Here is a 22,085-nt window from a genome sequence, read left to right as displayed (position 1 = left end):
AGCAACTATCCAACCTTGGCCTAGGCGGGCTGGGACAGGCACGCAGGACAGTGGCCATGGCGGGGCCGTCCTCCGAAGATGTCTGGCCAGCTCCCTGCCTTTCCCACCAGCCACAGCGGCTAGGGGCAAAGGGGGCCTCCCGGCAGGTGTTCCCACCTCGCTGCCCTGGGAGCCCAGCAGCAGGGAAAAGCACACACAAGACGCGCAGTAAAACAGGAGAGCTTTATGGTTGGAGTGGAGTGGAAGGAGAAAAAGGAAATGAGTGAGGTGTCCCGGCTCTGGCTGGCGGGCACGCCCATGCAGGTGCAATGCTGGACACCGTGCCTGGGAGAGGCGCCTGCACTGCCCAGAGGACCAAGGTCCAGGACGGGCACTCCGCAGCCCTGGTGGAGCCACGGCAGGAAGCCGAGCACGACCGCATGCGGGGGCTGGGCAAGCAGGAGCCGGTGCCGCGAGGACGCCCCGCCCCTGTAAACAGCCTCACGGGCCTCCGGGGGCCTCAATCCCTCCCTGAGAAGCACTGGGGGCCTGCCGCCTGCTGCCCCCTCCCTGCAAGGCGGGCCCAGCAAGCAGAGTGGGCGTGCCGCCCGCCGGAGGCCAGGCCTACAGCTCCTCGTAGTCCCCGCCCCCGCCGTGGCCGGCTGGGGCCCCGCCCCCCAGGAAGGCCTCCAGCTCGTCCAGCGCCGACCTCTGGCCTCGCGGCCGCCGGCGCCGCTCCTCCCTGCCTTCCTCCTTCTCCTTGCCCTTCTTGTGCTTGCTCCTCTTCTTTGCAGCCTTTTCTTCCTCCTGGGGGCACAGCGCCGCGTCACTGGGGCGCCGAGAGACCAGAGCCCACCAGAGACCCCGGGCGGCACTGGGAAGCGCTTACCTCTCTGCCCTTCTTCTTCTTTTTCTTCTCCTTCTCCTTGGAGGAAGGCCTGCCCTCCTTATCTGCACGGAGAGGACACAGCAGGACACTGCGTCAGCTCCCCCACTTGGCTCCCTGCCAGTGTGGGAGGCAGAGGCTCCATCGCAACCAGGTGCCAGTGGGAGCACTGCCAGTGGGAGACTGCCCCTCAGCCTCTGGCCAGGGTCTGAACCACAAGGCTGACCGGCCGGTGACCCTAGTATGCTCACTGCCGTGCCAATACTTCAACCCCAGGACAAGCCTAGGGAGGTAGTTTCCTCTCCATCCTGGGGACCAGGAGCTTCTGGGACATATCCCAGGTGGCACTGCTAGTTGGGGCAGAGCTGGGCTCACGGGGCAAAGGGTGGGGTAGGCCCAGGGAGCCAAGGCGCCAGCCAGTGCCAACACAGACCATGAGTGCTCATCAGGCCTGGAGACCACACCAGCTTGTACGGAGCGCTGGACTCGGGGTACATAAGGGCTCGGCCAGCTCCCAGCAGTGCCATCAAATCCCTCCTGTGTGGACACCTGGTCAGATCCTTCCAGTCTGGTCATGGCCTGCTGCCTGACCCCGAGAGCCTGGGATGTCATCAGAGCACAGCTGGACCCCAAGCAGGGCCGAGGAGTGCCTGCGTGGGGCTTCTCAGGGCCCCGCTGCTCTGAGCATCCCGGGGTAGAAAGGACAGTAAGGGGTCAGAAGCATGAACCCGGGCTGGGCTGCCCCAGGTCATCCAGCACCCAGGAAGATGGGGATGAAGACAGGATGTGAACAGGCCCCCAGCTACCTTCACTGCTGCTCGTCTTCCGGCCTGTCTCCTCCAGCCCCAACCCGAACAGGTCCGCGTCATTCTTCACTCGGAAGGAGGGGACCGGGGGCTGGCGGGGTGGGGGCGGCTGGGCAGGACCAGCATCCTCGTCGGTCACATCGGACAGGTCCTCTCGGACCGGGAACTCATCCTGGAGAAGGAGTGGGCAGGTCAGGCTGCCAGCCCCACCCAGGTCCCTCCATCACGGGACTCCCATAGTTAGGCTCCCCTACTTCCCAGGCATGTGACAAGCCCCCTCGCACACCTCCTTCCTGGCCCGCCCTGCTCAGGGTGTCCTCGGGGCTCCTCACCACTCTCCTGGGAGTGTCAGAGTCGCTCTCGAAGTCGGGGTCGTCCATGACAAAGGATAGCATCTGGGCTGCAATGGGCCCCTCAGGGTCGCTCTCTGAAGACGCTGCTGGTTCACCCGGCTCATCCGCGTGCCCTCCAGAGGAGCCCTCAGCAGGGGGCCCTCGCGGCCCTGCAGCCTTGGGAGCTGCGCCCCTGTGGGGCCTCGAGGCCTTTGTGGAGGACCTTCGGGACAAGGAGCTGGTCAGGGGGTCCACAGGCGCCCCATCCCAGGGTCCCTTTCCTCGGCGACCCCTCCACATACCGTTTGGTCTCTGGCTCCGTGCACTTTTGGGGGGCCAGGACAGTGGTTTTGGGGTACCCTGCGACCTCCTCACTGGAAACAATGATCTTCTCCGTGGGGGCGGGACTCGTGGGTCGCAGGGGCCTGCCAGGTGGCTTATCTTCGAGGTCCACGTCGTCCTGGAAACCTGCCACCATCGGGTTTCCTCCTGGGGCCTCCCCATCGCTGCAAAGGAGGGGCAGGGCGGTCAGAAGTTACGAGGGATACTGAGCTTTGGGCACTCGTGGTATCCACAGGCACTGGCTGTCCCCTCGGCACCAGGCATGGACACTGCGGGTCTGATGCCCGCGGTGCTCACGTTCCCGTGGGGGGACAGACGGCAAACGGGGACCTACTTCGAGGATGGCTGCAGGGCTGCTTTGAGGAGGGGCCCTACTGCTGTGGCAAAAGCGGCAGCAGCATGGAGACCAGGCTGGTGGGAGCGGGGCCTGCTATCTCCTGCAAGCTGGTGGGTAAAGGGCGCGCCTGCAGGTGGTGGCGGGTAGGAGCATGGTGCTGCCTTCAGTCTGTCATTTTGCATTTTACAGGGACGTGGTGACGTTGCATGTGCAGGAATGTGGGGGTGGCTGAGGCTGAGAAGGGCAGCTGCTGGCTGTGGCGGTGCCATCGAGGGCACAGGCCCAGCGCCACCCTCACCTGTCACTGTCCTGAGGGACCTCGGCCCCGACTCTCTTCTCATCCTTCGGGGGGGCTGTGTCGTCCAGGAAGTCACGGTCAAGGCCGTCTGCAGGAACAAAATCCTCCACGTCTTGGACTTTCGCTGGGGCCTCTGCAGCTGGGGTGGGATCTGTGCCCGCAAGCAGGGGTGATGTGTGACTGGAACAGCAAGCTGCCCACCCAGGAGTAGGGGACCCCATCCCAGGCTGGGGGAGCTTGTGGGGGCCAAGGACACAGCACCAACACCACTTGGGCCGCCCACACCCTGAGGGGCCTCGCCTGGGGCCTACCTGGGGGCGCAGGGGCGGCCTCAGCGGCGGGCGTGGTCCCAAACAGCCGGGAGATGATGCTGCGTCTTGGGGGGGTGGGAGCCACGGGATGTGCTGGGGGCAGCGGGACCTCCGAGGGCGACGTGGGGGAGGGGCAGGCCGAGGGGGTGTGCAGGGCCAGTTGTGGGGCCGGCTGGGGTGTGCTGGGGCTGGAGCTCCCCGTGGACACGGCACTCGGAGGCACCACTGGGGACTGCGAGCCCGAGGACGGGCTCTGCCCATTCGCCGCCAGTGGGGACGCATGGCCCCGGCTACGCGCCTCCATCATCTCCAGGAAGCTGGGAAAACAGGGCAGAGGGACAATCCTGACTACTGGTCTCGTCCAGATTTGCTGGCACTGATGGGGTAGCAATGTCCCTGTCCCCAGGCTCAGCAGCCCTTGCGCCCCATGGCATCAAGCAGCACATCCCTGGGCAGGGGCGGGGGCTGGCAGGCAGGCCTTGCCCCTCCCCCCCCACGCACAGCTTCCCCATAGGGACTGAGCCCCCGACAAGCCGTTGTCCTTGGGCTGAGGACAGGTTCTCTAAGCTCGGAGGAAGGCCTGTGTCCTTCGAGGGGGCTTTCTCCCAGGTATGGGGAGGAGCTGGCCCCTGCTCGCTTGCGGGGGTCCCCGGGGACCAGGAAGGGGGTGTCGGCTGGCTGCCCTCACCTCTAGGTTGGGACTTTGGGGCTGGGGCTTGGGAGTAGAGTCCAGACTGGCCCAGTCCTCAGCCAGCCCCCATCTCCTACGGGTGGGACATGGGCACAGACCGCCATGTCCCTGAGACAGCGTGCTGGGTGGCGGGGGTGCATAAGCTGTCAGAGGAAACCTGTGGGAGCGGGTCGGCAGCTCCTGGGCAGGGCTCCCTCTGGGTGCACTGTTTCCAGAGACAACAGCCAGGTCTGGATCCAGGGAGAAAGACCCAAAGCCCTTCTGAGAGTCCCCCTGGGGACAGACACCTGCTGGGGGAGCCGGAAGGGGTCAGTCTCCCGCCAGGGCCGCCGCCAGAACCAGTGTTCCCGGGGCCCTGACATTCAGGTGCTTTCTTTGGGAACCACGTGTCTTCAAGAGCACTTCAGGTTCTACCCATGCTGAAATACAAGCACCTCTCCCTCTCCTAGCGGCCGCGGACACTCCAGGGACCCCAACAGGGCAGAGGTGCTCCGCCCTTGGCCTTCTCCGCAGGGGTGCTAAGCACCCAGGCAGGGCCAGGACAGTGCCCCGCCGTGAACGCCAGCCCTCGCTATCAAGGAGCCCACACGCCTCTGCCACCCACACCCTCCCAAGGTCGAGGAGCTCTCTGAAGGCCCTACTCTGTGTTGGTGTCAACCTGGGAAACCCAGCTCCAAAGACGACAGCCTCGGCCAGAAAATGGGGTGGCTGGTCTTGTCTGGGCCTCGGCTGGAGAGGGCCCCAACAGGCGAGGCTGGTTTGGACAGAAGCACAGCACCAACAGCTGCACCGCCTGTGTGTCCGTGTCCCCATGGCCAGGTGGCTGTCCGGGGAGGGAGCCGAGCAACCATCTCGTGCCCGCCAGCTCGGAGCCACCCGTGTGTGGGTCCTGTCAAGCCGATCAGGACACGGCCACACCCTGCTCAGTGTCTCTGGAGGATCCAGGTATCTTCCTAAGGTCAGGTGGGCTACACTTAAACTTTAACCCACTCGTTCTAGACAAGTGCTTCTTTTACTCTAAATATTTTATTGTTGCACATTAATAATAAAGCACCTGACACGGGGAACAGAGCTGCAGGCCTCCAGGCTCAGTGAGACCCACCCTCACCCACCCCGCGGGGCCTGGGCTGTCCCACCTTTGCAGCTGAAATGACTGGGTTTTTCTGGAGTCCCATAAGTCGCCCAGGCCCACAGAGCTAGGGACAGGTGGCGCTGCCCCTGCTGTCTCGTCAGCACGAGCCCCGCCTATGATCCCGCCCCCACCCCCGCCCCCAGGGCCCACGTACAGGCTGTAGTTCTGCTCCTCGGTCTCCTGCTGCACAGACAGCTCCTCCAGTGTGGCGTCGATGTCCAGCTGGTTCGTCTCCAGCTGCCGCAACAGCGTCTCCCTCTGCGGGAAGGAAGCAGAGACCTGAGCAAGGCTGTTGCTGCAGCGAGCTGCCCCTCTCCGGCCTCATGACCCCACCCGGCCAGCTCTTGATTAACTGAACAGCAGCCGAGGCACGGACGCTCGGAGACCTGGACGCCCACGGGCCACCTAAGTCGCTCAGTGTAGCTACGAGGACGGACCTCAGTGCTGGGACAGACCAGCCAGAGATGGCCTGATGACACAAGGTACTCCGGAGGTTCAGGAAGCCCCAACATTAGTTGAAAACAGTCTTCCTGCCATCTGCTTTTCCACGCTGAGTGAACACGGTTCCCCGCCAGTACCAGAACTCAGCCCTCACATGTGTATCCACTACAGAATATTCTGTCACTGGTCTGACACCGCATGGCACCCACGGCCTGGGACGGAAGGTGGGGCCTTCGGAACCCACCCGGGTTCTGTCCCTGGGGAGGGAGGGTGTCACACTCGGGTAAAAAGCTAAAGCGACACCAGGCATGCAGTGACACCCAGCCCCCATCTAAGTGGGGACACCACCACCCCCATCAACCAGCAGGATCCGTGTTTCTTTTAAAACAAATAGGCAAGAGGAAAGGAAGACCACCAGTCTCCTGAGCAAGTTTCCTGTCTTCCTGGAGAAAGAGCAGAAGCCACTGCAGCTGCACTGGGGCCGCGACTCAACACGCTGGTGACAAGCATGATGGATGTCACGTGCCGAATAAAGGGACTACTGCGTGTGGAGTGGGACAGAAGGACCCCGGACGTGCAGAAGGCAGACGAAGCCTGCGGTTCTGTGGTTTTGACAAAAGCACCGTGCAAATGTGATGGGCTAACACTGAGCGAGGAGCACAGAACCCTGTGCCCCGTCTCTGTAACTAGGAATCACCCCCAACAAAAAGTTTATAAAAACAGGTATGGCACGTAGGCCCAGCGGGCTGCAAACCTGGGGCTGCATTTGCACAGCATGGGGAAGGGGCATGGGACATCTGGGTGGGAGGCTGGGCACCTTCAGGACAGTCCTCATGGCTGCTGAGAGGGGCCAGGTCCACATTCGGGGTGGCTGGCCCAGACACAAGGGGGTCAGGGGAGCTGGGGTGCAGCATGGGCACCCACGGTGAAGAGGGACAGGCCATGGCTCAGCACAGGCTGAGGGGAGGGAGTTGCAAAGCCCGCTGGTCCAGGCATCTGGTTCTCAGCCCGAGAAGGATGCCTTAGGATGCCCACGGGCTCCTGCTGTCTGTCGTTCTAGAAAGGCCCGTCCCACGCCAACCTGGCAGAGGGAAGGGGACAGAGCGAGCTGTCCCGGGGCCACCAGCAACATCACACAAAATTCTAACTGGTGACTGCACTCTGAGCTAACTGCCAAACTGCCTCCTCAGGCTCAGGAGCCGGCTGCCCTGTGCCAGAGCACGTGGAGAAACATGTCCCCACCTGCAGGCAGACTTACCTGGAGCTGCAGAAACGGAATGTTGAAGAACTTATGAAGGTACTTCAGGCCAAAGCTGTTCTTCATGGAGGACTCAGCGTAGCGGAAGTAGGACGAGCCTGGGGGCCTGCTTGCAGAAAGAACAGACCTGGCACCGTGGTGGCGCTGGGCAGTGTGGCGCGTCCCCCGAGCCGAGGATTGCCCCTGGGCCAGGCTGCCCTGGACACCCCGTGGTCTGAGCCGCCTTCTACAGTTGACCACCCCTAGTGGAAGGACAAGAGGCAGCGGCCCCACGTCCCCTGGGCCTAGCCCTAAGGCTCAGTGGGCCCTCCTCAGCTGAGCGCCCAGCGGGCGATGGATGACTGGACTAGGCCCCTGAGCCCTCCCTCCCGGCCTGCTAGTTGCCAGGAAGCCAACTGCCATTCCTGGTCCTCAGTTTCAGGTCCCTGCTGCAGAGCGGTCCTGCCATCCGCCACTACCCTCCAGCCCTTACTGCCCGAGGCGTGGTCCAGAAGGCCCGCCCTTCCTTCCTCCCTACCTCCCATCAGGTCCACGTCTGTGTCCCACCCTCACCCCCACTGTCCACCTCAGCACCATGACTCCAGGGGCTGGGACCACCATGCAGGGTGGCCCAGCTGTTTGCCTGAAGGTGGTGCTCGTCTACCTGACGGGACTAGAGGGCGGGGCCCTAGAGCAGGGCCGCTGGTTGCGGATGGAGCCCGTGGGAGGGGAGGCCAGGCCAGGAGCAGGTCTCACCCACAAGGTGACAGGAACGCAGGCTCCCAGGCCCTGGCTGATGGCACTCACCTGTCCAGGCTGTTGATGAGTCCGTGCACGTCGTCGGGCAGGACGACGCGGTGCTCGCCCATGTCACGGTAGTTGCCCAGCACGCACACCGGCACGTGGGTCGGCACCTTCGGGAGCTCCCGCAGGATGTAGCTGAAGGTCCTTTGGAGCATGGAGGAGAGATCTGCCTGAATTTCAGCCCGAGACCCCAGACCCAAGGGCCCTCATGTGCACAGAGCGCGACGGGACAGCATGGTGGGCGTGTGCGGACCCTCCCCCACTGTTGTCACAGCTCCGCCCCGCCGAACAGCCTTTGGTGTTTGCCTGTTTTCAGCTGCTCCTCAGTCCCCTTCCTGCGTGTATCCTTTCACGATTCGCGCAGGTCACGGCTGTGGCTCTCCAAGGTGTCCTCCTGGCTCAGCGCTTTGCTCTTGTGGACGTGAGGCCTCGCACGGTCCCCTCAAACAGAGGGGCTGTGGGGCTGATGGTCATTCAGTCGAACAGCTGTCACACAGCGTCTTCCAAATGGCGCGCAAGGAGTAACTAATGGGAGTGTGACGACACTTCCCTCATGCAGAGCAAGCCAGTGTCAATCGGTGAGAGGTACAGCACACACCATGTTTACGGCCTGACTCCATCTTATTTACACACGTACTTGAAACTGTTGCGGGACCACAGGGCTCAAGAAGCGACTGCTCCCCAGCCTGGCACCACCTGCCCTCTAGACACCTGTGCCCAGGTCTCATGGCCTCACAGACACACTCTGCCACCACCTCCTCGGGCCCGCCTGCCCTGTCTCCCATGCTTCACAGGCCCAGGGGGCCCCAGCTCATCCGCCCGTAGCTTTCCTGTCACTCTTCTGTACTTTGGTCACTGCTTGTCCAGCAAAGGCTACAGAGCACTCCAGTAACGCTGGGTGGCCGAGTGTCTGCCAGACACAGCCGCACCTGACTCCCCGGGCAGCTCCCACAGCACACAGGCCGGTCTCCCCCGGCGAGGGGAGCTACTGCCTCTCCCACAGCAGCTGGGACGGATCTAGGATAGGTATGCTCCGCCATCCTACTCCACACGTGTCTCCAGCATGCTGCCTGCTGCCACCCAGGGGTGTCACGCGTGTTGGCAGTCAGTCCGCACTGGGAGGTGTGTCCCTGCAGGGCAGCACAGCTGGGCACCGGGGACGTGCCCCTCAGGAAGCATCGTCTGCAATGTTCCAGTTCTGTAGCGAACGTCATGTGCAACGCTCAGGAGACCTTGGCTGGGTTCCACCACACGACCACAGGGAGGCCTCGTGACGGGGTCCATTTTTCTCCGCATGTCCCAGTTTTTCTACAGCAAGCGTGGATTCCATATGCAGTAATAACGGTCACCCTCGAAAAGCACAGCAAAAGGGCAAACACCCCACAGGCCGTTTGTAAACATGATGCTGTCAGCTCCTCCTTCGGCATCTTGAAGACTGTCCTTCTGGGCGGCACCAGAGTGGCCCAGGGAAGGCCCGGCCTCGAGGCTGCTGCCACACTAGCTCGGGACGCCGGCCTTTCTGCGGGGTCAGGAGTCCCACGTGCTTCGTCCCACATGGTTCCACGCAGACAGGCCCTGGGAGCTGGAGCCCTGCACTCGCCCTGGCACACCCCTGCCCCCGCCATCTCGCTCTGGAGCCTTTCACTGGGGTGGGTCTTAGCTGTGCATCCTCTTAGCATGACTCAAAGAACGGGGGGTCCTGGAGCCCCCAACACAAGTGGCCACTGGCTCCTGCTGAATTTTAGACGGTGTTTTCAGGAAGGTGCACACCTGGTCCCACCACCTCGAGCAAGCCTACCTTCCACACACAGACATGAATACTGCCCCACCTGGCCCCTGCCCACATGTGCAGATACCCAGACATGAGGGTCGGGGCTTCCGTGTGGCTGAACCGCCAGCACGCACACTCACAGCTGGCCCTCGAGACTCAGCACCAGCAGGGATGCTGACGAAAGCAGCATGTGTTCAGCCACGGGGTGGTCCTTGGGGTGGGGTGGTGGCAGGAGCCGTGGTGGTGCTCGCCAGCCAGCGTCTCGACTTACCACTGCTTGGTGATGTCAAACATCATGACCACCCCGTTACAGTTCTTGTACACGTCCAGGAACTCTGCGTCCAGGGCCATCTCAGACTCAGCCTGGGGACAGGAAGGAAGAGGCATGAGTCGGTGTTCCAGGCGGGGTCCCCCAGGTGGGTGCCCACATCTGGAAAAGGCTGGACAGGACTTTTACCATCTGAAAAGATACCAGCTCATCTCATTTTAGAAAAAAACATGTAAACGTAAGGCCATCCGGTGTGGGGTCTGCAAGCTTTGCCGTAAAGCATCTGGCAGTAACTATTCCAGGCTCTGGGCCCACATCACTCTGCCTCTTCTCTACTAGCCACTTGCGGCACCCCACCCTCCGGGTCCTGAGCTCCTCAGCACTCAGAAGGATAAGGGTGCCGGGACAGCCAGAGCCCCATGGCAGGACGTGCACTGCAGCGCCGAGGAACCTTCTAGAGCATACAGATCGGGGCGGCAGACCTGGCCAGGCGGTCACTTAACCATCCTGACATGAAAGGGAGTGAGGAGGCCGACTACGGATAGCAGGACAGAGCAGGGCCCTTGGAAACACCTGGAAAGCTTCCCTGGAACAGAGAATGCCGGTCGGCCCCAACTTCTGTGTGCCCAGGGCAGTGACTGCGTGAGAGCCCCCTGGGAGTCACGCCCATGCCCACCTGTGCCCGGGCCACAGCTTGAAGGCATGTCCTGTGCTTTTAAGGGCTGAGGCCTCTGTGACAGGGATGTAAAATTTGGCCAGGTCACCTAAGCCCCTCTCAGGTCACTCAAGCTCTGCGTAGGGTCTGGCAGGCGTCACAGGGCAGGACTCAGCTTACCTCCTGGGGGTCGTTCTCCATCTTCAAGCCATCACCTCGCTTTTTGCATTTTCCTTATTGAAAGACACAAACATGACTGGGTACTCTCCAGGCCCAAGGACGGCCTGAGGCAGGAGCACCCCTCCCCATATCCACCCCCACCTCCAGTAGGCACCACACTGACTGAAGGCCCTGGGAGCCCTGCCGATGGCAGGACGCACTGGGACCCCAGTGAGGCCTCCTTGGCAGCTCCGGTCTGGACAAAGGCCCCCCCTGGGCCTGGCCTTGAAGGCATGGGCAGGCATCGCACGGCTCAGTGGCTGCATGGTGACACCACCCTGATGCCCCGCCAAGCTCTGCTTCAGATGCAGGCACTTCCTTCCTGGACTGATAAGCACCAGCTGGCCCAGCCTGAGCAGCTGACTTCAAGGCCGTGGCGGGCTGAGCTGTGCTGAGGGTGGACAAGCTGACGGGGGCCCAAGAAGGCCCCCGGGGCTGAGGCTGGGCTCTCGTGGCTCCTGAGAAACAGCTGCTCCGCCATCACCCGCTCTCCCCTTTGTGGCTGAGATGTTACCAACCAAGGCGGAAGGACTGCTTCTCACCCTGGGAGTTCCAGCCCACCGTCTCAGAGCAGCAGGTCGGCAAAAGTAACAAACAACCCCCAGAACAAATGAGTTCGTTTGTTAGAAGACCGACCACTGCCTCTTTCCCCAGCTTCTTCCTGAACCGCTCACCGTCTCTGACCCCATCCCACAGACGACAAGTTAGGGTGGTAGAGGGAAAATGCCTTTTCTCCACTCAAGAAGGTTCTTATCGCAGGAGAGCCAGGAGACATGGAGCTCAGAGGACGCCGAGGGCTGCCATGGAGCCCTGTGCCCACTGGCCCGCCCGCTGGGGACCTTCCCCTGCTGTGCAGCCCCGCCTCCTTCCCAAGCCACCGGGGGACTCTGCCCTGGGAGCCTGCCCGTGACTTCACGGTGTGAGGTTCATGCCTTACATGGGCAGGAAAGGAGGCGCGCAGAGGTCCCCTGCGATGAGCAGTGTCTGCCTCTGCACCCCGGGACAGTTCCCAACCAGGAGAACACATGCTACTCAGAAGGCGCCCGTCCCCAAATAGGGACCCCAGTCCGGACACATATCCCACCCAAACGAGGGCAGACCTAGGGGTCCGGAGCTGGGCATGGGGCAGGGGCGGCCGGGAGGGGGTGCACCCAGGGCATGGAGGGCAGCTCTGGCTGAGCGACAGCTTCTCCTTGCCCGGGACAGTGACCGGGCTGCGAAGGGCTGCCTTCCAAACGTGCCCAAGTCCCCACACCCGTGACGTGCTGCAGGCACACTCAGGAAGCACCAGGCCCTACAAGCCCCACCTGGCTTAAGGTGTCCTGGCACTCCTGCTGGCGCTCACTGTCCTTCCTGTGCCAGCTGAATTGGTCCTCGACACCCACGCCCACCCCAAAGAGCATGGCAGGGGCAGGGGCCTGGACACTCTGCACCCGGAACCACCAGCTCACAGAGGACACGGCCTCCTTTGTCACTGGAAGACGCGTGCAGCTAGTGTGCCCGTGAGGTCAGACGGTGCTCAGCAGCAGGGTGGGACGTGGGTCCCCCCAGGGATCACAGAGGAGGGACTTGTGACCTGAGTGTGAGGGGGAAACAAAACAAGGCGCCCAAAGGGGAACCCGCCGCCCTCACCACTGGGTGCACACGGCACAGCCCGGTGGCTTCGAGGGGGTCTGTGTGTGTGTACTGGGGTCTCTGACAGCTCAAGTGCTCCCCTGTGAGGGCATGGAGACAACACAGCTGGCAGCGCCTGTGAGGCAGAGCCAGATGGACACATTGCCCCAGGGACGGCTCCTTCGGAAGCCAGGGAGCTGGTCCTGGGCTCTGGGCGCCCATCCACAGGGGCTCTGATAAGTGGGGTGCTATACTAGCGGCACTGCAGGAGGGGCTCCCAGAAGGGCCTCATGGAGGCCTCTGGGTTTGGAGCCCACCCGCCTCCGCTGGCCATGTCTGCCCGCACTGCCCTGGCCTCGGTTTCAGCGGGCGAACAGATGTTTTCACAGCACAGACCGTGGTCCCTCTCAGGTCACTGCTGTGAATCCCATCCATCCACCAGACACCGGGGAGCTGGCCCGGGACCCAGACACTGAACGGACAGCTAGCTCCAACCCAGACCTCCTACGGCCAGGGCTCCGCAGTGAGGAGAGCCGACACCAAATCTGACCGGCCAGCAGAGATCTGAGGGACATGCAAACGAGCCAGGGAATAAGGGGGGAGGGGGCGGGCTCATCTCTCTACAGGAAGAATAAAACATGAAAGAAAGGTACTCGTGATAAAGACACGACTTACCTTTGTCAACTACGTCCCAGACCTCAACTTTTACGATGTCATCAGTGGCTAAAATGGGGAAAAATGAGGATTAGTACCCAAGTGAACTGTCAGTTTCACAAAGATGGGCTTTCCAGCAGCTGTCCTGGTGTCAGTGGAGACACCGGCCCCTACTTGGGTGCTGTCCCCAAGGGCACCCAGCTCCTGCTCAGGGCATTTGCATGTGCAGGGACCTGGAACACTCCCTCCCTAGATGGCAGAAAGGCTCGTGGCAGTGGTCCCACCTCTCTACCCCAAGGAGAACTGCCGCGCACCTGCCCCAAGCTGGGGGGCAGCTTCACCCAGAACTGGGAAGGGGGTGCCCTGGGTGGGTGGGTGGAGCTTGCCATGCTGCCCGAAGGCTCCTGTCAGCCCCTGGCAGGACGCGAGATCATGCAGGTGCCCCAGGACGTGGTCTGGCTGCCACCAAGTGGGAGCCAGAACTTGTACCAAGGCCCCCATGGGTCCTGCAGTTGACCCACTACATTTTTTTCTCAACGAAACGAACTTTTAAAATGTTTCATGATTCCTAACATGCAAAGCAGCCCACCTGGCTGGGGGCCGAACACCAAGGAGCGAAAGTGCAGGCAGCTCTGGCCACGCCCAGAGGCCGCCAGGTGCATTCTGCTCACCAATGGGTCTTGTAAACCAACCACCTCCCGGCACTTTTGGGGACAGGTACTTTACAAACCCTGGAGTAAAGACCTGGGCTCAAGGGGACGGAAGGCACCTTTCCTCTGGTGGAGCAAACGCGCGGCTCAGGGGCGGCAGCACAGAAGCTCCACCTGGGGGAGGCCTTGGCTCCCCCAGGACGTGCCTCCAGCTTAACTGGCGCTTTTATGTCGCCAAGGTCACCAGGATGGAGAGTGGATTTCAGGGCCCCAAAGCAACTTAAATGAGCACCCCCATGACAGCCCCTCTGAGGTCACGGGGCCTCCCACGCATGTACAGTTTCTATGACGACAACTGGTTGAGAAGGTGTCTCCAGGGAACTGAGGCCAAGGAAGGGCAATGGGATGAAAGACCCCAACCTGCAAAGGCGCTGCACCTGCGCTCAGCAGCTGCCCCCCTCGCCCCGCCCCTAACCCAGCCCTCACTTTTGTAGTTCCAGTGGATGCTGGTGACCTGGATCTCCTGCGTGGGGATGTACTCTTCCACAAACTTCTTGCCCTGCAGCCGGTGCCACAGCGCGGTCTTGCCGGTGTTCCTGTCCCCTCGGATCACTATCTTCACTGGCGGGAGGCAGAAAGGGCAGATCAGGTAAATAAACCAAAAGCAAACTTGAACTTCCCCGACAGGTCGGATCGCACATATGGCAGCCTGTGCGGCTGGTGAGCAGGGAGGAGCCGAGTGCTGGGGTAGGGGGCGGAGGACACCGCCACCTGCACAGCTGTGCAGACCAGAGCCCCCGTGCCCACCCGCTGCACACCTGGGGGTGCTCCGGGGCGACCAGGCCTCTGCTCTCCCTCCCTGCTCACAGAGGAGGACCTGGGAGGCATTTCCTCCTGGGCTGACGGACTGATAACCTGCTTGCACTGGACTCTGTACTGGCAGAAAAGCCACCTCCCCTAGAGCTGGACACCCAGGAGGGCTCACAGAGTCAGGGTCAGGGTCGGGCTGCGGGAGGTGGGGCGGGGTGCGCTCCTTAGGCAGTTTCCTGCATCCAATGGTTTGCTCTGTACTGTACTTTTAGTGCACAATTCTGCAGAACGCTAGGCTTTTCCAGAGCACAAGTGTGGGCTTACAGCAGAAAGCCTGTGCTCTATTTTGCCCTCTCGACAAGTATTTATTGAGCGGCCTGTGTGACAGGTGTGGATGCGGGAGGACAGCACAGGGTCCCGGAGAGCACAGGTCGGCCCGCTGGCAGGACAAGTTGGGGCAGGAGCTTGCAGGGGCTGCAGCCCACAGCTCCATGCAGGGGCTGCCTCTGAGAGAAGGCATCGGTTCAGCACAAGAGTGCCAGGGTCTGGTCTAATCTGGAAAGATGCTGAAGGAGAGCAGACAGGACTACCATGCAGAGCCAGTGTGGCAGACTGAGGATGGGAGTGGAGATGACAGCCTTTGGGGGGCACTGGACCTCAAGGGAGATGGTGTCAAAAACGGCTGAGGTTCTGGCCCATGAAAATGCGTGCTGGCGGCCCTCTTCAGTGAGATGGGCAGGCTGCGGGAGGGCCTGAGATGTTTATGGACCTCGAGGAGAAGTGGAGGGCCCCGCTGGTCGGCTGGAGCTCCCTGAGTGGCCTCACAGGCCATGTAAACTGGAGAAGGTGCTTTATGCCGAGGGGCTGGGGGAGGCCATCAGGGGGCTGCTGTCCTGGCGCCCTAACCTGGCCAGCTGTCCAGGGCCGTCCAGCTGCTCTCTCCTCGCTCCACTCCCCTACTCCTATTTCAAGGCCTCTCTATTCTCAAGAGACACTTGCTTCTTTTTCCATGAAACTCAGTCACCAAGTCAACTTCCTCACCCCATTCCGTGTTCCCCCAAAGTCCCAACCTTAGTCACTGGAATGGATGGGTTGTTCTCAAACTTTAACATCTCTGGTCGGATTGCAGGGATGTGTCTCTTCCACCCCCTTTACCGTGTCACCAAACAGGACACAAGGAGCCACTGCTCTCACGGTTACAGGCAGCCTATCCCTGATCCTGGCCAGAGGCCAGACATGGCCCTGAGAGAAAAGTCAAGACAGGCTGGTGCTATGAACACAGCTGTGGGCCATGCGCTGGGCCCGTGAGTGTGGTGAGCCCAAGCTGACGGGCAGGCGGCGTGCTGGTCCATGGAGCTCCCTGCACGGGCGGCCCGGCGGGAGCCCTGAGGGGAGCGCCAGGTGGACAGAGAGGCCTCTGCAGCCTGACCCCAGGTCTCCCTTTCACTCCGAACACCTCCCTTTGGGGTACCGTGTTCTCACTTCCTATTGCAGGTTCTTACCTTTTCTTTACTCTCTTCTAAATCCACTTGGTCTTTCTGTGGAGCCTGTAGGTTCCTGCCTATATTTTCAAATCTCTTTTACTTCTTTCAATATTCTGCATGTCCTGACTTAGTGGGTCTGATGTGTGCTGTCACCGCTGCTCCCACTCCTGGGACTTTGTTTCCTGCGCATTTCTTTCTTGATCTCTGACGGGCAGCTTGTGGTTTCTTGCAATCTTGCGGTGGGGGTTGAAGTGGCAGCCAGCAGAGGGTATGTGTGATAGACAGGCCGGCCTGCAGCCTGGAACACTTCCAACCAGGAGGGACCTCCTTACGCAAATTCTCCACTTGAGATTTTTGGGACCATATTGACGGTTTTGAGGCAAACCCACCTGGAGGTCAACTTGGGTCACAAGTACTCAGAGAACAGGCTCTGTGCAGGGACCTCCCTCCTCAAAGAGGCTCCAGGTCCCCCCATGGAAACGGAAGCCCAGCTCCCAAGGGCGGCCTGGCGCCCTCCCAGCACCCGCCTCCGCTTTTGAGGACAGTGAACAGCTGTGTGCCCTTCATCCAAGCTGAAGAACTGAGTGAGGGGTTAATGTTTTTCTAAATGTTTGATTCCAACTTTAAAAATTGTTTTTAAGGGCAGGGCTGTTCAGGTTATCAATTTTATCATACTGCCCGAAATAGAAGTTGGGCGCTATTGTAAAAGCCATTTTTCAGTCTAGTGTTCAGTTTCTTACACATACAAACATGTGTATGTATATGTAAAAAAAGAGAAAACTCACATTTCTGATTTTGTTAATTTTATCCCCCAAAAGGGGCTTATTTATACCCACCCCCAAGCCCCATTTTTTATTTTTCTTGTGCCGGGCATAATTCCAAACACCGAAGAAAAGCTCAGTGAAAGCAGGGAATCCTTGTCTTGGTCCAGATTTTAAAAGGAAGGCTTTTAATGTTTCGTTGTTTCATCTGGTTATGGGCTTTGGTAGGTACCCTGGAAGAGGTCAAAGAAATTCCCTTATGCTCCCAGTTTGCTCAGAAATGGGCAGTTTTGGGTTTTGTAAACCATGAACGGGTGGTGAATCTTACCAAGTCTTTTCTTGCACCTATTGAGATAATGTTTTTCTGCTTTAAATCATACAATATATATTTTCTGCTCAACAACGCTTACATTCCTGTAATTCTACTTGGAGCCAAGGTCATAAATTGTCATCATTAGTATTTTAATGATTTTCTACACCCGTATTCCTAATCTTTTAAAAGATCCAGACTCAGACTTTCCCCTTTGCCTGGTGAGTCTGCCTATCCGCACCGCCTGTGACGGGACAGGTGGGGTCACTTCTGCCACTGCAGGCGACAATTTCTAGTTCCTGCCGCTGCTCCCACCTTCTGTCGTGTCAGGCAAGGTTCTTTTGTTCCTCGTTTTGCCTGGTCCTTGGAAGAGTTGCAATCTGTTTCTATTCTCTGAATGGTAACTCCTAAATTCCAACATCCCCATTTGCTGTAATAGAGTGTGAAGTTACATTTCTCCGCCGCCCTCCTAAATAAGACAGGACTTTCACGGGCCTCGGCTCTGGTCGGCTCCCTCCTGCGTGATGTGATGTGCGGACTTCTGGGGTTTGTTTCTTTCTTCATTCCCCATATTAACAATCAGCACCGTGATTCACAGAACCAGCGTGTGCCTAGACTTCGCCCACATGTGCCCATCTCTGTGCCTGTTTGTGCCCTGTGAACCCACTCCTACCTCCGAGCTCCGTTTCCGTCTGTCCAGAGTACATCCTGCAGTTTTTATCTTGGCAAGAACCTGAGCACAGGAAGCTGTCCATCTGAGACTACAAATGGGTTTAATCACACGCATCCTGAATAGTGGCTTACCTGGTAGAGGTTTCTAGGCTGACGAGGAGTTTCCCCCCGGCCACTCATGTTACTGTAAGTTGTGTTATCAGTTTATTGGCTGTTCCTCTAAAGACAGTCTTTTTGCTTTGGTTGCTTCTATGATTTTTCTTTTTTGATTTGATGTTCTGAAAGTTTCCAAGGATGTGTTCAGCTGTGGATGTTTCTAGAATGCTGGACTGCGATGTCGTGGAGTTTTATGTATTTCATAATTATGGAAAGTCCTCAGTCTTTTTTTCCAATATGGCCTTTGTCTCCATCCTCGTGGTTCTTTCCATCTGACGTTTCCATCCAACGTGTTGGGAACTCTCGATTCCTGTGCCACATGACTCTCCCCCAGGCACTAACTCTCTCTTCAGCTGAGTTACGCTGACTTTTCCATTTTAATTACCATGTTTTCATTTCTCTTTGGTTCTTCTCCAAAAACTACTTATCTGTTCAGAGTCTTGATAAAATCTTAGAGCTGTCTCCTTCCTTTTATCTTTACCAATTTTAACACGTTTTCTATTCTCTTTCAGCTTTTGTGAATGAAAAGTTTTACTGTGTCTCTCCCGAACTGAAATCCTTTTAAAATGTGAAATTTATTAATTAAGAAAGTTAACTGGAAGAAACCCTATAATGTTAGAAATAAATAAAATGGTCTGGTTTCACATGTTTAAAAAAGTAACTAGGCCCTACTTTTAAGTTAAAAAGTCAAATCAATCTCAGAACCTTAGACACTGGCTCAAGTAAGGCGAGTAAGGGATTCACGTAGGAAACCTTTCATTAAGATTCTTTCACCCACCAAGTGATAAGAGAAGCCCTTTACCCAAGAAGCACGTGGCAAACTAGCTGTTTTACCAACAGGTCGTTAACTCTCGACTGCTATTCTGAGCTGTCCTTTTAGTCTAAGTGAAAACACAATGCAGGAAGCGGGGCTCTACTGCAGGACCGTGGATCTTTTTTTACTCCTTGATTTAACTTTAATTCACTCACAGCCCCAAACATTTCCTGCAAAATAGGGAATCATTTTCTTTCACACCAAAAAAAAGCATATGGTTCATCTTAGATGCAAACGTGCATCACTTCTGGAGGATGCATGAGTCTAGGTCCTACCAACGGCCTTTCCTGGGCCACCATCACCTTACCAGGGTCACTACCACAAACTCCCAGTGGGTCCCCCTGCTCCGGCACAGCTTGTTCCCAACACAGCACTCGCTCTTCTGCTCTGAGCCCTTCAAAGTTCTCTCATTCACAGAGGCCCTGCGAGGGCCTAAAGGCCTGCATCACCCTCACCTCTGTGGCCTGGCCTCTGGCACTTCTCTCCCGACCACTGCACTGCGACCTCGGCCCAGACACACCTTCTGTACATCCATCCCCGCGTCCTCCCTACCTTCTGCTCTACCAGGCCCGCTCTGCCTGACCTGCTATTTCAAGTCCAAAGCCCGTCCCCACCCTCACCTTGTTCTACCTGTTTTTCGTAGCACTCAACCCTTCACAGGCTACACAGTTATTGACTTATTATGTTTACAGTAAGCTCTCTGTCTTCCACCCTCCACTAGAATCTAAGTCCTGCAAGGCAGAGATTAGTGTCTGGTTTTTCACCAAGGAACACTCAATAAATATTTGCTAAATAAATGAACGCTACAGAAGGGAAACCTTTACTGTAAAGGAAAACATGGCATGTCACAGACAGCAAAGGCTCGGGAACTTGCAGATCGGCCCTACTGGGACAGGTCAAATAACTCACCAAACTCACCTGCTTATTTCCTACAGGAAAAGCTCTCTTAAACCTGAAATCAACGTTTCAAAAGGTTTCCTAGTGAGGAAGAGTTGAGGAAGAGTTCAAGTGCATTTTTAAATTCTAGCACGGAGATCCGACTGGCCAGGACTCTGGCTGTGGCACAGCCTGGAGGCTTGCTTGGTGAGGAACGCAGGCCTGAGCGAGGGCAGTCTTCCCAGGTCCTCAAGACTGGCCTCTCCTCACCCAGGAAGCTGCCCCCAGTGACAGCTTCGCCACCAAACCCAGCTGATAAATTGTGTCCAACTGCGATAAAAAAGGTTCAGACTAATTCAGGCAACATTCTTTCAACCAGTCTATATACAGATGGCTTCCAAAGTACAAGTATGGTCCAGTGTCTAATTCAGGTTTTGTTCCCATTTGACTCGTATTCTGGGACTCTGCATGTGACATGACTCACTTCTCATTACCACAGCAATTTAAAAGAAAGTGACCTATTCCCCCCAAGAGGATGACATTCTGTAAGAAACATATACTCGGAAATCTTCAACTCTTACCTATAAAAAGCCTGAATCTATAATTATTATATTGCTGGTCTGTCCCTCTAAGGAAGATATCTTGGGAAATAAATACTAGAAACGTTCTATTCTACTGACTAATAATGGAAATCAAGAAGTCTTACATTTGCATATTATTCAACTCTAGGGACAGCATCCCTCTAAACTGTAATTCACGTACAAATCCCAATTTCTGTCCCCAACTACTTGAGGGTGGGGTTTCTTCTCTGGGCAATTTCACTGCCCTTTCTATTTCCGCCCAGCGACACTAGGGGGCGTGCTCATCAGGGAGTGCTTTTCCAAAGGACTAGGATTAAATTTAAAATAATACTATAAGTAATAAAATTAAATAAAGGATCCAAGTGTAGATTTTAAAAATTTGTGTAAATGCGTTTGACTTACTATTCTCTGAATATGAGAGAAATACATACAAAATTGTGAGCAGAATACATTTACAACGACTTCTTTTAAACCTGCACAAAAGTCTTTCCAATCAGTTTCCTAATATCATACATCACCACCAAAATACGTCATCGTAGACTGGAAGGCTCCCCTTAAAGTAGCCAGGGGGAGACAGGCCCAAAGCACGTAGCATATATGGAAATACTTGAGAGGGAAACAACTTAAAAGCAGATAACATAAAAAGCCTTTAAATACGGCTAGGAAAAAGCCGGAAGATGGAAAAACTTAAAAGAGGTCAAGAGGACGGTCAGCATCGAGGAGCTATACACCCTACATAATTTATAACGGGACTGGGAACGTGCTGGACTCTGGGGAAGCTGTAAATAGCTCCTTGCCGCTGGGGAAGAGAGGTCTCCTACAATAGCAAGAGTCTCTGTGCCTTCTCGGGCTTTCCTAAATGTATCCCTTACAAATACTTCTTTTAAAAAAGGGAGGAGAGCAAAAACGTGTGGCGTAGCTGCTATTCCGTCTTCAAACTGAACACGAAGTCTACAAAGACAAATCCCCCTGCTCAAACTACCAGAGCCAGCTGGGTTTCACCGCTGCTTTTGCAGGTTATCAACGTTCATTGGCCGAGAACCCCTTAAAAAGTGTCACAGACCATAGAGCTCTCTCCACGTTATGTAAGAATTCCTCTTAGACGAAGTCACCGGGGCCAATCGGGGACCGCCTGGACGAACTGATGTGCAAACACACAGATTTCTGACTGTGCCAGCATTCCTCGGGAAGGATCCACCAGTCAGAGGGAAGCTCAACCTCCGGCACAGGGGTCCTGTAGGACCTAGCCTCCGGCCAATAAACGCCCTAGGGCACCCGCAACATGCCCAGCACAGGTCAGAGGTCACCACATCTTAAAACAGCCGGACAGCACCAACCACAATCTCCCCGCAAACGGCGAGGTTCCCAGGGCGCGACAAGGCCCCCGACCAGGGCGCGACCCAGTTTCTGCCAAGTCCCAGGTGCAGCGGCCCGGGCCTGCGGACCCCGCAGGACGGCGCCCTCCCACAGCCGGGCCCTCGGGCTCGACTTTCCACGTCACCCCCCCGCGGAAACCCCGGCCCGTACTCACTGTTGTACTGCACTCCCTTGGCGAAGCGCCTCTGCAGTGCCTGGTTCATGGACTGCAGCCCGGCGGGGATGTTCTTGTCGCGACCCGGAGCCTGCTCCGATCCCACCAGCTTCTTGAGCGCGGAAAACATCTTCCCGCTCCCTCGGCCGAGCTCGGCGTGGCCCGCGAGGTCAGCAGCGGCGGCGGCGCGGCGCGGATGGCACCATGCCCCGCGTCGCGGCGGCCGGGCGCCTGCCTCGAGGGCAGCTCGGGGGCTCAGCCGCAGCGGCTCCGCTCCGGCCCCCGCGGACCCCGGCGCAGCAGCCCTCCGCCCGTCAGCACCGCCATCTTGGTGCCGGCTCCGCGGGACGCGCGGCTACGGGGCGCCGCGAGGATCAAAGGGTGCGGCGGTGCGCATGCGCGGGCCCGGGCGCGCTACTACAGGGCGCCGTGAGGGTCACAGTTGTGTGGCGGGCGGCGCAGGCGCAGGCAGGCGAGAGCGCCGGACCCCGGATTCGGCGGTCCCGCCCCCGGAGCGGCCAACGTGCCTGACCGCATCTCAGCCAGGACCCTGTTTCTCGCCCTCACCCGTCGGGGGTCCACACCGAGCACCCCACTTCCCGCAGCCTTCCCAATGTGGTCCCCCACCTCTGGGTCCCCCAAGTTCACTTTCTGAGACTTCTG

The 22,085-nt window shown here is 58.2% G+C and overlaps 1 protein-coding gene across 3 annotated transcripts; it reads right to left on the bottom strand.

Moving 5' to 3' along the window:
• Positions 1-203: 203 nt before the first annotated feature.
• Positions 204-21,700, bottom strand: RABL6 (RAB, member RAS oncogene family like 6). Of its 3 annotated transcripts, none has more exons than XM_033123188.1 (15): positions 21,423-21,700; positions 13,914-14,048; positions 12,799-12,846; positions 10,471-10,523; positions 9,639-9,730; positions 7,600-7,740; positions 6,814-6,922; positions 5,269-5,372; positions 3,292-3,608; positions 2,981-3,131; positions 2,306-2,509; positions 2,004-2,226; positions 1,672-1,843; positions 869-930; positions 204-786 (listed from the first exon to the last, which is right to left on the bottom strand). In XM_033123188.1, the coding sequence occupies exons 1-15, from the start codon at positions 21,550-21,552 to the stop codon at positions 604-606; spliced, it is 2,124 nt and encodes a 707-aa protein (XP_032979079.1). In that variant the 5' UTR covers positions 21,553-21,700; the 3' UTR covers positions 204-603. The 3 variants fall into 3 exon arrangements, with proteins under 3 accessions (XP_032979079.1, XP_032979080.1, XP_032979081.1); XM_033123189.1 differs by having other exon boundaries at positions 6,814-6,919; positions 21,423-21,698; XM_033123190.1 differs by having other exon boundaries at positions 13,914-14,043; positions 21,423-21,561.
• Between the last annotated feature and the right edge of the window lie 385 nt (positions 21,701-22,085).

This window comes from Rhinolophus ferrumequinum, chromosome 12 (assembly GCF_004115265.2).
Source record: "Rhinolophus ferrumequinum isolate MPI-CBG mRhiFer1 chromosome 12, mRhiFer1_v1.p, whole genome shotgun sequence".
Classification (NCBI taxonomy): Eukaryota; Metazoa; Chordata; class Mammalia; order Chiroptera; family Rhinolophidae; genus Rhinolophus; species Rhinolophus ferrumequinum.
This window is presented reverse-complemented; position numbering and strand designations above follow the sequence as displayed.